Below are 16388 nucleotides of genomic sequence, written 5' to 3' on the forward strand. Positions count from 1 at the left end.
TTGGATACCACATTTTTAATTTTACTATAGCAGTAGATCACCTCCTTACTATAATTTAAAGCATTGCCAACAAACTTGTTATTTACTTAATACATACCAGATAACTTGTTATAGCTATGTGTTTATATCGAAGTTCGACTAACACTTGCACCAGTACAGGCAGCGTTCACATGCATGTCACACCTGTGCTGGCCCTCCCGGTCAAACAATCGCAGGGAGAGGCAGAGGGCCGCAGCAGCCTGTTCCGAGGGTAGCACCCATGCCATGGGGTAGTCCAGCAGGCACAGTTCCAGCACCAACTTGGCCAGGTTGTGCTCCACAATGTCAGCCTGCATTGCATTAAAGCCGCAATAACGTGGAAGTGTACTTTTCAGTGTCCACCGTCTCATCACTGCTTGGGCAGAGAAATTCAAGGGATTCTAAGGATGTGAAACAGCATCCCACGTAGCAATTTTTTTACTATGTATAACCATGTTTTGCAAACACTATTAAACACAAAAATTGCAAAGGTCCAGCCTTCATGCCCAATGAGGTACAAAGAAAGCAGCATAAACATAGAAGGGGAACCCGCACGAAGCGCCGGGTCTTTCGTGCACTGTGGTGTTTATCCAGTTTCACGCAGGTCGACGTACGAAGCAGGTGTGCACTTCTGCAAGTATTCAAATTTTTGCGCAGTTAAACGACCTGTAATATTAAGATACTCAGAAAATTCCAGTGTTGCACTTGATTCTGTTATAACTGAACTGCACGAAAAATGCTGAGGGGACAAACATTGTATTTGGAAAGGAGTACAGGCGTACACTACAGGAGTACACTACAGTAAAACCTCGTTATTACAGAAAACTGGATAATTCATTTTCATCCTCTGGTCCCGGCAGGAGTATGCATCATTTAATGCAATCAACCTCATTCATTCGGACTCTTTTGGCCACCCATTGCTTAATTCAATGAAATCGTGGCATTTGGCAAGCGCCGCAAAAGAGCAAAAATGGCACCATCGTACAAATGAAACGAAGCACTGGAATCCGAATCGTCATAGTCATCAGCAGAAATCATACGTGAATGAGCACAAAGCCAGAACGCTTCGTGCCTATTGGCGCCCTTAAAGCCTTTATCTTTGAGTTTACCGTCACACAAAGCACCACATTGGCTGCGTGGCTTAAAAACAGCGCAGTGGCCACCCATTATCACTTTGATAGCGACCGCAGTTTCATTCGCAGTTGTTTGACTAGGTGCAAGCGCCGGCTGTGTAGCTTCAGAGCAGCAAGGTCACCGTCCATGATCGAGTCTATAGTGGCCACAGTTTCGTCTGCAGTGGGTGGAGCAAGCAGTTTCAATTTGGCTCTGTGCAAGCCTCTGGAGGATGAAGAGCACTGCCTACATCGCAATGTACAAACGATCTGTTGGCAACCAGCTCACTGGTGAACAAATAACCGGGTTGTGTGCACGGTGTGATCTGGAGGACAATCCCAATTGCTGTCCCCCAGATATTTGGACCTTGCCGTTGGGTGCGGGAGTTGGCCGAGGTTGAGGAGGACTTTGCGATGAAAACTGGAGGTTTATTTACGTTATTTACAGCGAGCATCCAGGGAAAAAGACTAAAAAGCACAAAGCAAACCGCACCTGCACTCCCTTTCTACCATCTCCTTCAGCGAGCGCAGAAATACGCCGCATAAGTAGAGGGTGGTGCGCCGAGAAAGTGCAAAGTTGTGTCGTTTGGAGCGAAGCCACAAATCTCGCAACACTCAAAGTACGAGCTCACGCAGTCGACCATATCGACGATTCTGAAAACCACAAGCATGATCATGAAGGCTAGTAGCAGTGATCCTGCCGATCAATGGAAATGGGGGACTGTGCGCAAGGGCAAAATCCACCTTGTGTGAAACCAACACGGTAGCAGCTGCTGACATTAGCGATCTCTGGGAGCATGTCGCTACTGGCGATAAACTAGGTGCTTCGATGAAGCAGTTTCCGAGTGCAGGTAGTGCTGCGACACAGACGGCGGTGTGGTGCGACGGCGGCGATGACAGCAACAGCAGTCACGGCTAGATTGGCTGTGGCCCGCCTTTGACACCGACCCCCAACGTTCACGCAAAGTGCACTGTCGTCGATAGAGTCACTCACCGATTTCATGCACACTAAATTACAGACGTCAGTGTTCACGTAGCCGTTAGACGCGATGGACACCGCAGTTGTGAACTTGAAACTTCCGCAAAAGCAAGTGCAGATTTCTATTTAAGCCTGCCTAACGCTTGACACGCTGCTTAGAGATATAAATTAACGTTTCATTTTTTACAGGCTACTTTCTAAGACTGCAATTTTTTATCCAAAGTGCCAAATTTGGTGTCAGAGCATGTTTTTTTTACTCCAGTCTAGATATAGCGCCGATCGGGTATAACGATCAGATTTTATAGTTCTTGATATCGTTATAAGTGGACTGCACTGTACTGGCGGTGCCGCGGAGCTGTCCGAATTACCAAGCATGTGCAGATTATCAGTGTCAGATTTATCTGTCGGTGACAGTATATCGCTCATCTTCTACCTGTGATCGCTTCTTCCCCAGCTGGCCACTATTACAATGTCTCCATTTGGTGCATGATGCACCTTCCTGTATAGTCCTTCTCGAACATTCTCACCGATTCTACACCAAAGGTGTAGAATCGGAGAGTTTCATCAGATTGCCTGCACGATGCGAATGGTGGTGTACAATCTGGAACTTACGCTGGAATGTAAGGTGAGTTATGTATAAATAGCAAACACGCTTCACCTGCAGATCGGATTTTGATGACCAATGATCATGTTCTCCGTTATCATTGTGCTTCTTGTGTTACTTCTTTTTCAAGGCACAAGTTCACACAATAAAAAGTTACGTTTGTACCTCATGCCTTTGGCAGTCCCTTATTCTTCCCGGCCACGATATGTGGCAATATCAAGGCTGTGCTGTGTAGCCATGAATCGGGCCAAATACGCAGGCTGCTTAGATGCAGACGCACCTGTGCTGCCTTGGAGTTTCGGCGCAGGAAGTGCAGGGGCGAGGGTCGCCCCAGGGACCAGTCGAGCGTGCGAAGGATCTGCTGCTCCATGCGCAGCACTTCCTTGCCCTGGTACGCACCGTCGGTGACATAGATCATGTCTCCAAGTGTGGGTGGCATCATCTCCTCGAACTTGCCAGCAACAAAGATGGCCGACACGCCCAGCAACTGAAGCTTGGAACGGCTCACACTCTGCTCCTGCGAAACACACCACGGTACGGTCAAACAGACAGTGCCAATTCAACAGCGGTCTGCTGCAAGCTCCAGCACATAATGCTGCGCATTGCACTAAGTATAGTGTGCACCCATTTTTGACAGGACAGTGACAGTCAAATGGACTTGATGTGCCAAGAAAATCGTATTGTTATAATTGAGTTGCACGAAAAATGTCGAGTGGACAATGATTTGAACATTTTGTTCAGACAGAAGAAATTACAGTGAAACCCACTTATAAGCATTACCTTATATAAGACTGATTGGATGTAACAATGAGCCCTACAGTAAAATAAAGTGCTTGCTTCAATGTTCCCATGCTGCATTACTAGCTGTAACAAATGTAGCTACTGAGTGTCTGCACCAAAAAGAAAAGGAATCCAGAAGAAAAAAAAAAGATATGCGAGCTGCTTCGCGACATCTGCCTTTGTGCTGTGCACACACCGTCCGTCTCCCTTCCACCGGCCAACGCCAACAAGGGACCCTGTGCTTCATCCAAGGCCCCATCTTCAGCAACTGCCCCATCATCTGGGCTGACAATTTTATCGGTGAACCCATGTTTATAACATCACTGCGACTATATTATCACGTCGTTAACGGGCGTAGTAGAGAAACAGCAATTCTACAGCTTTGATTGCACCCTGTTTATATGTTCCTGCCAGCTATAACATTTTTTTTTTTTCTGAGTGCCTTTGCATCTGTTGAAAATATAGCTTAATCGATCTTATGAGAGCAGAATGAAAAGATTGCATTTTGTGTACTGTATTCACACCAAGGTTGCCCTTCCGTGCATAATATTTTCCTAAGAACTTGACATTACAGACATCCACAGCTGTTCAGTGGCATGTTTCCTTTACGCCCTTAACCCTTTGAAGGTTTTTGCCGTACATGTACGGCAGCGGTTTTCTGTCCCGCAAGGTCTTTACCGTACGGGTACGGTTCCGACCCTCCATTTGAAATTTCGCGACATAATGACGATGCATGCTCACCGGGAGGTGCTGCCACCTCTTAGCACTTACAAGATGCATTTGAAATTGGTGCTACCTTCTTGGGGAGATAAACAGAACTGATTGCTAGCTTCAGCGCGTCGCTCAGACTGTGGCAATGCCCCTTTGGCGGTTTCGGTTTCGGCGCGTGATCGCAACGGAGGCGCGCGAAACATTTTTTTCTTTGTCGGCACTCTCTTGCAGTGCGGTGGAAGTTGATTTCTATCTTGATTGGCGCTGCTCTTAGCTTGTTTATCAGCACCATTCGCAAGATTCTTGCTCTCAGTGGCAACGCGCTTTCGCGGTTTTCGGTTGCACCGCGTGATCGCAACGGAGGCGCGCGAAACGCGATTTTTCTCTTTGTCGGTACGCCATCACAGGGGCAGCAGAAGTTGATTTCTATCTTGATTGGCGCTGCTCTTAGCTTGTTTATCACCGCCGCTCACGAGGTATTCTCGCTCTGCTGCAACGTGCTTACGCGAGAGGGTGCCTCAGACCTCTGCCCAAGGCAGCCACATGTAAACATGTCGTGTGCGCCAACACAACTCCTCACTCCGAGAGAACAGACACGCATTTTAGGCGTGCAGACTGCGATAAGGCGCTGTGCATAGACCAGTGTTTCAAGGAGTACCACGCTCGGAAATACTATTGAACGTTTTGCAGTTCTAAGTGATGCCGAAACCACAATACGGTTCCTAATTATTTTTTACTATTAATGCCCGACTTTATACATTTTGCACATTCAATATCCGCAATAAAGTAATCTGACCACCTGGGACAGTTTTTTTTCAAAATAATTCAACCCTCAAAGGGTTAAGCGGTCTCCTTCCTTGTGGGTGCTGACCTGCCAATCTTTTTTCACGACCTGGCAGCTCTACTGATTACCTTCAGGGTGCATACTTCGCTTCGTTATGATGTGCCGCTATCGGCAGCAAAGAAAGTTCCATTCAGGCCAAGAAGGCCGCTTGTAGCACATCTCAGCCCAGCACTACGGAGCACGGCAGGACAGTTCGCAACTGTGTGGGATTTTTCTACTCTTCTTTGCAGAGTTGATAAAGACAATCTGAAAAAATGCTGCAAACAGACATGCTTGGATGCATAATCTTTTAGCTGCACAGCTATGCCGAGTCCTCGGTCCTGGAAGAGGTGCATTACTCTAGACTAACTAGTGAAGTAGGTTCCTTCGACTTCTTATCGGACCATCCTCGGAAGATGCCAAAAAGGTGGAACTTCAAAATGTGTTACGAGGACTACAAAACGGAACAGAAACCAGAAGTCTTGTGGGAACAGTGCGGAGTGCACCTATGCTTCACAAAATCCAGAAACTACTTCACTGCATGGCATGAGCGACAACTGGTCTTTTCTTTTTTGTACCACAAGAACGGCAGTGTACTAACATTTCTTTTTCATACTATTCCAGGGTTATCTTCGAAATGTACATTTTGAATTTCCTTTGATATTAATGTTTTTGTAGATACGTTTTGTTTATTGTTTTTATCAACTGGCAGCAAAAATAACACTTTATAGAATTTTTATGTTTTACATAATACATTTTTTTTGTTTGGCAACAAGTTTTTGGAAAGAGCATTTTCTTATGCCCAATATGCTATGCTGGAATGCTTGCTGGAATATTATTTCTAGGGGTAAATAATTTTTTCCCGAGTCCTATAAAAAACAACCATTTTCTCTCAGTAACAGAAGAGTTAAGGGGGAACGAGGCACCTGAAATCACCTGACAGGTTATGACAAGGTTATGAAATCCTTCATTACCTCACTGAGGTTATGAAGCATTTTACATTAACGGAAGAGCCCACTAATGACCGTTTAATGTTTTTAGACATTGAAATTGTTTTTAAACCTCATCACGTGTGCTGGAGCTACTTGCCTCGCTCAAAGAAAGGGATTTTCCCGTTTTCGTCTGCACACTCCGAACTCGTAAAACGAGGCATCGCTAAGGCATGTTTTAGAGCTGCTCTGAAGTGCTCGTGCGAGCACTCTGTTGAACAGAGCTTTTCAGCACAAGTCAACAGACTAACATCAGCAGGCTACCCGACCAGCGTGTTGTGCAGTGTTGCTGGTGGCCTTGTAAAAGAGTTAAAGAACGCCGGAAAACAAACTATGCAGTCACCGCCTTCGATATCTAGGCTTGCCATCATTCCTTATGTACACCGCATTTCCCATGACATTATGAAAATTGCAGCCAAGGCACGAGTGAGGGTGGTGTGCAATGCCCCTAATAAAGTGAGCGGGTTGTGCAAAATAGTCAATAAGGAGGATACTGTCACGTGCAAAGGCTGCTATAAGACGCATGTATTGACTGTATGACTTTATTGACGGTACAACGCAGGTCGTCTATAAGATCCCACTTGATTGTAAACGTTGCTATATCGGGCAAACGGGGAGGTGCATTAATGATCGCCTGCACGAGCATGCCGCTTCACTAAAAGGAAACCGTACAGTCATCTGGTTGCCCACTGTAACAAGTGGTTCCACTCCGATCTTTAAGTGCGAAACAATTGGCAGATATAGTGAAAAGCATGCACGGGAAATCTTTGAAGTATTTTGGATATTCGAAAGTGGCGACACATGCATGTCAGTTCTGCGTCCCTCACGCTCTCAACAAAAGAACTCGATTATCTTCTTGGCTGACGCTTATCTTTCTTATCCTTTTTATGTTCTTTGTCACATTCAACAATGTCTTTATGTGATGCTTCTACAAATAAAGCATTTGGTTGGTAGTCAGCGCTCTGTCCTCTGCTCTTTACTCGCTCGTCCTGCGTTGCGCTGTTCCCGTTTTTATTCTAAGCAATTTAGCATTCTGCCACGAAATCCCAGGACCAGCCAGGTCTCTTAAAATTCCATCTTGCCACGTGGTATCGTACACCTTTTCTAAATGAAAGAAAACTGCACGGCAGTGTTTATGTAGAAATGCATCACATATTTCATGTTCTAGTCGCACGAGATGGTCAGTGGTGGAGCAGCCCCTTTTGTATCCGCACTGGTGCTTGTCTATTAGGCTTCTTGTTGTATTAGGCTTCTTGATGAATGCGAGTCTTATGTTTGTAATGCTCTCATAGGATTCAGCTAGACAACTTGTTAGTGCAATGGGTCTATAGCTGCTAGTCGATGTTGCGGGTTTACCATATTTTAGAAAAGGCACTACTGCTGCGTTTTTAAATCTGTAGGCATTACCCCAGACTCCCATGTCTTGTTGAAAAATTTGTGTCTACCGATGCTTTAGATTGGTGTTCCAGCATTGTGTGGCGGACACGGTTAAGATCTGTTGCCGTTGTTTTACTGGCGGAAAGAACACTTCAATTCCTGAATTGTGAGGTGGTTATTATAAAGTTCATTAAGCCCCAGTGGTGGGCAGTCTGTTTCTCCACCGAATGTTTATATTTTAAGAATGTATGCGAGCAGTTCACCGAGCTGGAGACTCTGCAAAAGGGCTCGCCTAATCAGTTGGCCTGGTCTTGTGTGTGTGCTTTGACATGCAAGTAGTGGCATTGTGTATGATGAGTACTCCTTTAAATTTCCTCACCAGGTCCAACATTCGTTCTTATGTGACTACTATTGATTGAAGATATGTATTTTTGCCATGACAATTTTTCTGCCTTTCTTCGAATGAATCTTACTTTGGCTTGTTTGAAATTTAAAAGGTTGCTATATGTGAGGTACCTCCGTAGAATTTTCCAGGCCTTTTGTTCTTTTTTCGCTTCAGTACACTCGTTTGTCCACCAGGGATTTAGCTTCTTGTGTACTGGGGTATTGCCTATGACTAGGGTATTGCCTTTTCTGCCGCTGAGATTATAACCTCAGTGATTTTTTTTGTTAAGTTCGTCAACACTTAGTTCTGGTGAAAAGACAACTTTCAGTTTCGCATTTCCACGTTCCAAGTTCCACCGGCGTGGCCTAGTTACTAAGGTTTGTGGTGATGATTGCAGTTTGATGAGTGCGTGTAAGTGATTACTACTATATGACCTGTCGAGAGCTTCCCATTTAGGATCCCTAAAAAGAGATAGCAAAAAGCTACATCTAAACAACTAAAAGTGCAAGAAGTCTGAAAAGTAGGTCGGTGCATCATCATCATCATCAGCCTGGTTACACCCACTGCAGGGCAATGGCCTCTCCCATACTCCACTACCCCGGTCATGTAGAAATTGTGGCCATGTCGTCCCTGCATACTTCTTAATCTCATCCGCCCACCTAACTTTCTGCCACCCCCTGCTACGCTTCCCTTCCCTTAGAATCCAGTCCATAACCCTTAATGACCATCGGTTATCTTCCCTCCTCAGTACATGTCCTGCCCATGTCCATTTCTTTTTCTTGATTTCAACTAAGATGTCATTAACTCTCGTTCATTCCCTCACCCAATCTGCTCTCTTCTTATCTCTTAACGCTACACCCATCATTCTTTCCATAGCTCGTTGCATCGTCTTCAATTTAAGTAGAACCTTTTTCATAAGCCTCCAGGTTTCTCCCCCGTACGTGAGTACTGGTAAGACATCTGTGATGCACTTTTCTGTCGAGGGATAATGGCAACCTGCTGTTCATGATCTGAGAATGCCTGCCAAATGCACCCCAGCCATTTCTTATTCTTCTGGTTATTTCAGTCTCGTGATTCGGATCCGCTGTCACTACCTGTCCTAAGTAGATGTATTCTCTTACCACTTCCAGTGCCTCACTACCTATTGTAAACTGCTGTTCTCTTCCGAGACTGTTAAGATTACTTTAGTTTTCTGCAGATTAATTTTTAGACCTACCTTTCTGCTTTGCCTCTCCAGGTCAGTGAGCATGCATTGAAACTGGTCCCTTGAGTTGCTAAGGAAGGCAATATCATCAGCGAATCGCAAGTTACTATGGTATTTTCCATTAACTCTTATCCCCCAATTCTTCCCAAGTCGCCCATCAGTATAGTGTATTTTGTTTTGACTTTACCCATTGCCAATTCCACGTCTTCACAGAAGCTTTCGACTTCCTGGTCATCATGACTGGATGTAGGGGCGTAGACCTGCACGACCTTCAATTTGTACCTCTTATTAAGTTTCACAACAAGACCTGCCACCCTCTCGTTAATGCTACAGAATTCCTGTATGTTACCAGCTATATGCTTATTAATCAGGAATTCGACTCCTAGTTCTCGTCTCTCCTCTAAGCCCCAGTAGCACAGAAAGTACCTGCTTTTTAGCACTGTACATGCTTCTTTTGTCCTCCTAACCTCACCGAGCCCTATTATATACCATTTACTACCTTTTAATTCCTTCAATAGCACTGCTAGACTCGCCTCACTAGATAACGTTCTAGCATTAAACGTTGCCAGGTTCAGATTCCAATGGCGGCCTGTCCGGATCCAGGGATCCTTAGCCTCTGCTGCGGACTGAGGGTCAGAGTTTGATTGTTGTACAGTAGAACCCCGCTGTTACGTTCCTCACTGCTGCGTTTTCCCGGCTGCTACGTCGTTTTCATCCGGTCCCGGCACAGCTTCCATAGGATCCAATGTATAAGCAACTCCGCTGTTACGTAGTAGCTGTGAAAACGTTCCCGCATGATGCGTCGCAACCCGAACCTGCCTGGGCTAAAGTAGGCAACGCGCTCCAACCGCCATTTTGACCTTTGACGAGTTTTGACCGGGCTTGGCTATGGAACTAGCTGCAAAAAACCGCACGCGAGTTTGAGAGGCCGCCACTAGGTGGCCATTCGTGAAAAATGCTCTCGCTATCATCACTGATTACGGTCACCACATGGTTTGTTGGACGGGTCGACTCACGGAGGAAGGAAACTCGGGAGAGGCCCTGACGTCACTCTGTGTGAAGCTAAAGGGAAGCCGGAAGTTGGCGTTGCTCATGGCGTTGCTCCGCCTATCGGGCCAGCTCTCCTCTCTTGTTTAAATTTCTCGCAAAACCACGCCGCGCTGCGCGCAACCGGGCTGCTCGGACGCGCGCGCTCCACAGCAACACTAAACAATCGTTAGCACGTTAGCATGATTACGCCAAAGAGGGCAACATTTCCCGCGGATATTCCTTCGTTCGTTGCCATTGCCGTGGCACGGTGACGACGAGGAGCACGAGCCGCATGATGCCGGGGAGTTGCCAAATCCCAGCTTTGGCGAAGCCGTCGCGGCTCTGGACGTCCTCCGCAGGTGCGTCGCACCTCACAGCGACGCTGACAGCAATGCCGCCTTCCAGGCTATTGAGAAACGTGTGGCGATTTCTAGCGAGCGAAAGAAACGACAAGCCACCATTGTAGACTCTTTTTTAAGTTCTAAGCGCACTCTGTGGAAATAAATTGTCTATAGTTGAAGCTGCACTTTTTTCATTCATTTTCGGAGCTTTCCTCACTGTTGCGTTTTCCCGGCTGTTACGTTTTTTTTCCTCGGTCCGGTGAAAAACGTATGGACGGGGTTCCACTGTATTCATATAGGAGGTTGTGGCCAAGTACTCATATAGGAAGTTGTGGCCAAATACTCAGGTCCGTGCACCTGAGTTTAAAAGAGATGTCATTTGACAATACAATATTGAGTTGCCCTCTTTGGTCAGTTGTGACACTGCCCCAAAGAGTGCAATGAGCATTATAAATCTAAAACAAGTGGCTCCGGTAACTGATCTGTTAAGTCTCCCAGGTCTCGAGTAGTGAAATGGTTATGGGGAGCAATGTACAATCAACAGATGGTGACAGTCTCAAATGATAAAACGGTGACAGCTACTGCAAGTTAAATATACCTGGTAGCGAAGCTTCCATAGGAGCCCATACGTTCAAAACATGGCGGCCCATTGGCAGTTCATGGGGCTTAGCGCCATCTGTATGTGGTGGGAACACTTCCGGCGGAAGAAAAAATAATGTGACGCCATGTCCGTTAAAAGCAGAAGTGACGTCATGTTTTCGAAGGCACGAAATTTGTTTTGTTGCCCTGCCTTTGGAGCTATATATTCAAGTGCCCCGCCATTGAACTTTATGGGCGTTTCGAGCTTTCAGCGCGGAAAGCGATGCAGGAAAAGCCCAGCCGTATGGTTGTCGAAGTCGCAGCCCTGCACAGAACATACTTGCTTTGGAGGCCGACAAAAGCTTTAGGTGTAGAGTGCCGATCCTATTGTCGGATGCCAAGCCCGTCGGCCAGCGCAGTCGCACGAAAACTACACAATTATCTGGCGGTCGTAACTCACTACTTTTGACTGAACAGATTAAGAAGCGATGAAGCTACCCGCGTCACCAAATTCAGACAAACTTCAACAAGCAAAGAAGCATTAACTGTGAGGGGGGCGTATTTCGACAGGTGAACTTTACGACTGCGCCTTTCTGCCCATTTCAAGACGTGCATTGCATTGCGAGTGATAGTGGCGTCAACGCCCCCTGTAGCGATGGGCGCTGAAAAGAAATGCATTTTACTAGTAATAAAATTAAACTTGTATTTTCTTAACTCGTGACGAATATATAAAATTGACTAGGAATTTTATTTTCGTTGAATGAATCTAACTGTGTCTTGTTTGAATAAAAAATGCTTTTTTCTTTCCCAAAGTTTGTTCCCTCCAAACATAGTCGCACTTCAATCGCTGCTCCCATAACCCCCCATGCTGATGTCTGAAAATCTGTACTTAACCACTTTTCGCCCAAAGCTTCGCGACCTATTTTAATCGACCTTGGCTACTGTCTTGTACGTAGTATTTAATAAAACATTCTGTGTGGGGATGCTGCCTTGGATAACAACAGGGACACCTCCTAATAGACTGCTGGAGTGCTCGTGGTCCTTTTTTTTTACAACAGTAAAACCTGTATGAAAATGTATTTTTGGGACCTTGATTCGTTTCTTCAAGGCAGAATGCTACTGGTGATAACTTATTTATTAAGTCTTTGATGTCACCTAGATGGTGAATGCAATTCCAATGACTGATGAAAGCCATTTTATTGGAATTGAAAAAAAATTACTTGTGTGTGATTACAAGCTTAGAAGAGATTACAAGGGCAGTAACCATTCAGGTTACCTGTCCCTTTTTCGGGTCGACCTCCATCGCCTTCTGAGGCGCTGGATGATCAGGAGCCAGGTGTCGGGACGTGCGTCTCGCGCCGTGTAGTTCGGTTCAACTTTGAGCCTGCGGTACTGCAGTCTGCCAGCCCGTCTTAGATGATGGAGCAGCCCTGGCTGCAGCCACCAAGGGCGCCCCCTTGGTTTCTACAATGATACCAGACGAGGACCCTGTAGGCTCCTGAAACCAGTGTGGTGCTGCCGCCTGCCACGTCACACTGGCATAGCTCACTTGAGGTAAGTGTACTAGCCTTTCGCTTGCTTCATAGAACGAGATCTTTTCCTTTACAATAATTGTGATTATTTCTTTTTCTCTTCTGCAGCAAGGGCAGCTCCGCGAGTAAGCTGGATGATCGCCCTTGCAATTGACACAGTGTGTGAGCATTGCAGTTATCAGAAGGATGGTCATTGGCATTATATTTTGCATGTTTCTTTGCCTCTGCATGATTGCGATGCATGCCCGAACCTCTGGCACTTGAAACACTGCCTTGGGTTCGGAATGTACGGTCTGACGTTCATCTTCAAATATCCTGCATCAAATGAACTAGGTACAGTGCTGCTACCAAATGTCAATGTTGCATGTTTTGTCGGGATCTGTTGGTCATTTCGCCGTAGCGCGATTCTTTGCACCTTAATTACGTTTTGCTCCTGAAATTCTTCAAGGAGCTCTTCGTCACCGAGGTTTAGGCAGTCTTCCGATATAACACCCCAGCTTGTGATGAGTTAGCTATGTGGAGAGATTGTCACTTTAATGCCACCGATACTGGCAAGTTCAGCTAGCTTTTCTAGTTGACCTTTCTTCATCAGTTCAATGAGGAGATCTCCGTTAGCCATCTTTGAGGCCTTGTAACCTGGTCCAATCGTGTTTGCTAGGCATTTGGAAACTAGAAATGGCGAGTTTTCTTACGGTTGTGTTGCCTTCACAGTGGAGAACATGGTATTTTGGAAATGAGTCTTCGTTTGGTTTCAAAAAGAACTGGAAAGCTGCTTCGGTGCGATCTCTTTTCAGAGGGCGATTGGAAAGTCGCTGGAACACTTCTGCATTGGACGGTTTCAAATTTCGGCGGTGGCGGTAGCCACCCACTACCGAGCCCAATAAGGGGACGCTACAGGTTCCAAAGGACCTGTAGATGCCAGCTATACAATGCCACTATAACCTAATGTATATACCCAAGGCTGAATATATTACCCCCAGTTAACCCTTGCCACCCAGAAATTTGCAAGTAAGAATAAGTGAGTAGAAGACAGGAAAGATTGAAAGAGAGAGAAGGAAAAAGATTGAAGAGGGGGACAGAAAAAGGAGACTGCCGATTTTCCCCAGGTGGGTCACTCCGGGGATGCCGTCTATGTAAAGCAGAGGCCAAACAGGTGTGTTGCCTCTGCTGGGAGGCCTGAAAGGTCCAAACATCTGGCATCTGTTCAACCCTCAGGATCCTTCCTTGCCCAGACACGGCTAAGCTGTGCACGGCTACACGTGGGAGGGTCCAACTCTCATGTGCTCGGGTGTGTGGTGTGACAACATACCAAACGCCCGCTGACGCAGACGCCCCTGCGGGGCCCAGGAAACAAGTAGTGATGCATAACCCCGAATGTCCAAAGCCAGAAAAAAATAAAAAAACTTGCCTCGAATGTAGGCCTCACCTCGAAAGTACGCGAAAGTGAAGAGCGTTCACAAAATGACAAAAGCATTTAGTTGATACGAACATGCCGAGCTCACTCTAGGTCATCACTACCGTTGGCCTCGTCCGTATAACCAAGACCACACGTTCGCTTGCGCACGCGTGCCCATGCATACACAGACAGTGCGGCATCGCACGAGTCGAAAAGCGGCGCGATCTCTGAACAGCTCCACTGTTATTGCACACTTATCTGCCTTATCACTGTCATCTCCTCGTTGCAGCACACGCAAAAGCGTCTCCTGTTGCCCCTCCCAATGATGAGGTTTTCCTCATCGATGTTGAAGTGACGCCTGCCTTACTATTCCTCTGCAGCTTGCACAACTTTTCGGTTGAAAGTGGCACTATAGTGTACCATTACGATAACGCCATGCCACACGCCGATACCATAGAACCTGCTCCAATACGACAGGTCAAAGCGACGTAACCGCTCGTGTACTTCAGTTGGCTACTGGCCCGGCTAGTAGCGGCTGCGATACCGACTTCTCTATATGGCACTAGCTATGGACCATATTGATCATTTTCAGTTACAAACGGGCACGTTTTAAAAAAAAAAATGCCAGAACCTAAGTCGACGCTAGAGTTTTGTACCGTAAAAACCTGCGTATAATATCAACCCGCATATAGTATGACGTGAAACTTTTGGGACACGAAATGGAAAAAAAAGTTGTATCCGCGTATAATAAGAGTTGGGAAAACTCAAGGACAACATTTCAATTGCACTCCACACTTTAATCACCGTCTTCCTCAGCTGCGCTTTCTTCGGATAGTTCCTTGTCGGATGTATTTTCCCAGAGGTACTCTTCTGTGCCATCGAGAGCGTTTGAGATGCCGATGCCGCACTTCTACGCACAAGGTCCTCTGGTATGCTGGCCCATGCGTCCGCAATCCACTTGCATAGCGTGGCTGGTGAAGCCTGCTTCAGCCGCCCGGTCGGCATCACTGCAGGCTCACCTGAGCGTCCTTGAATGCGTCCTTGAATGGCTTGTTCACACAAACTGCAGCTGAGACATCACCCCACCCGGGATAACGATAGCGCTCGGAATGGCAGCAACAAGTGCGAATGTACAGAGAAAACTTGCGGCTACTTCTGAAACCTACAACAAGTGGGAACTCGTGGCGACAGTTCACCCGGACCATCGACTGCACGATGGATTTCCTATGGCAGCATGCTCTACCAAGCCTGAGACAGGGATTACAGAAGAAGCCTTCAGCATCAACGAGCCAGGTACAGATCGTCGGTGACGTGGGGCTGTCAAACAAGGTACAGCAAGTACTCAAATGTCGGCCGAAGTTCGCGACTCAGCCAAAGAAGTCTGCTCCCGATCTGTTGGCAATGGTACGACAAGTGTCAAAGCGTGTACCTGAAGTCGAGTCGGAAAGGTGTGTATCTGAGGGAGTGGATGTGCTTACGTGGTCCCGTCCCCTTAGCGAAAAGTTCTCCTTGAACAAGACTTAAGTTCTTGAAAGACAATGCGCTCACACTTATCCCTGCGGATAAGGAGGGTGGTTTCGTGGTGATGAACAGGACGATGTATAATTCAAAGGCTCGTGAAGCCATTTCGTCAACTTTCAGGGTCCACAAGGACATAACACTTAAGTCCAAAATGAAGCAAAGAAGCTATGCAAAAGCTTCAAACTAGATGGCTTATCCCAGTCTATCGAAAAAAGCACAAAGGGGGACCTTGAATTGTTTTTCTCAGCAAAAACACACAAGCCGGAATGTCCCCTCTGAGTGATAGTGTCAGAGAATGCTACTTGGCAAAAAGATGTAGTGACGTTCTTACAGAAACACTTAAAGCTCTTGCCAATCGACGACCCATTTTGGTAACCAAGTCTGAACAAGTGGTGGAATTCTTTAAAGACTGTCAAGACAGGAACCTTGTTGCTTTTTCCATTGACTTAAAGGATCTGTACTATTCTCTCCCACAGATGACGTGATGAAATGTGTATCTGACTGCACTGACAAGTTTGGAGCGGTTCGATTCTAAAACACTTGTGGTTTGACTAGCGACAGATTGTTAGAACTTCTTCGTTTTCACGTTAAGTCGACTTACTAGACTTTGGGAAGGAAACTTTGTCAAACAGAAAGATGACATATGCATTGGTTCATGTATTGCTCCCTGCCTAAGTGACTTGCATCTAACTAACTGTGACCAGGTTCTTGATGAACGCCTGAAAAATGACATCGATGTCGTGAAAGTGTTCAGATTTGTTGACGATTTTATAATCATTGAATAACGAATCAGACAATTTTGACTTACTGGTTTCAAAAACCGTATCCTTGTTCACTGAAGTGTTGTCCCCTTTGTCGTTGACACGTGAAGTCCCCATAGGCAATTTCATAGGGTTTTTAGACTTGGGATTGTACTTTTCTCCGCAAATGACCTGCTGGAGTTATCAGCCGAGAGGCAATAAGCTAGTCCTACGATTTCATTCCGCTCATTCAAAACTTGTAGAACGC

The 16388-nt window shown here is 46.2% G+C and overlaps 1 protein-coding gene across 2 annotated transcripts in view; it reads right to left on the minus strand.

Annotated features, from left to right (window-relative positions):
* LOC126535555 (G2/mitotic-specific cyclin-B-like) overlaps positions 1-16388 on the minus strand; it is a 71087-nt gene that overhangs the window by 19248 nt on the left and 35451 nt on the right. For both annotated transcript variants that reach the window (XM_050182383.3, XM_055073198.2), the window contains exons 5-6: positions 2994-3230; positions 184-329 (exon numbers count right to left, since the gene is read on the minus strand). In XM_050182383.3, the coding sequence (XP_050038340.1) occupies positions 184-329; positions 2994-3230 (383 nt within the window). The remainder of the gene's footprint in view (positions 1-183; positions 330-2993; positions 3231-16388) is intronic.

Source organism: Dermacentor andersoni, chromosome 7 (assembly GCF_023375885.2).
Source record: "Dermacentor andersoni chromosome 7, qqDerAnde1_hic_scaffold, whole genome shotgun sequence".
In the NCBI taxonomy this organism is placed as follows: Eukaryota; Metazoa; Arthropoda; class Arachnida; order Ixodida; family Ixodidae; genus Dermacentor; species Dermacentor andersoni.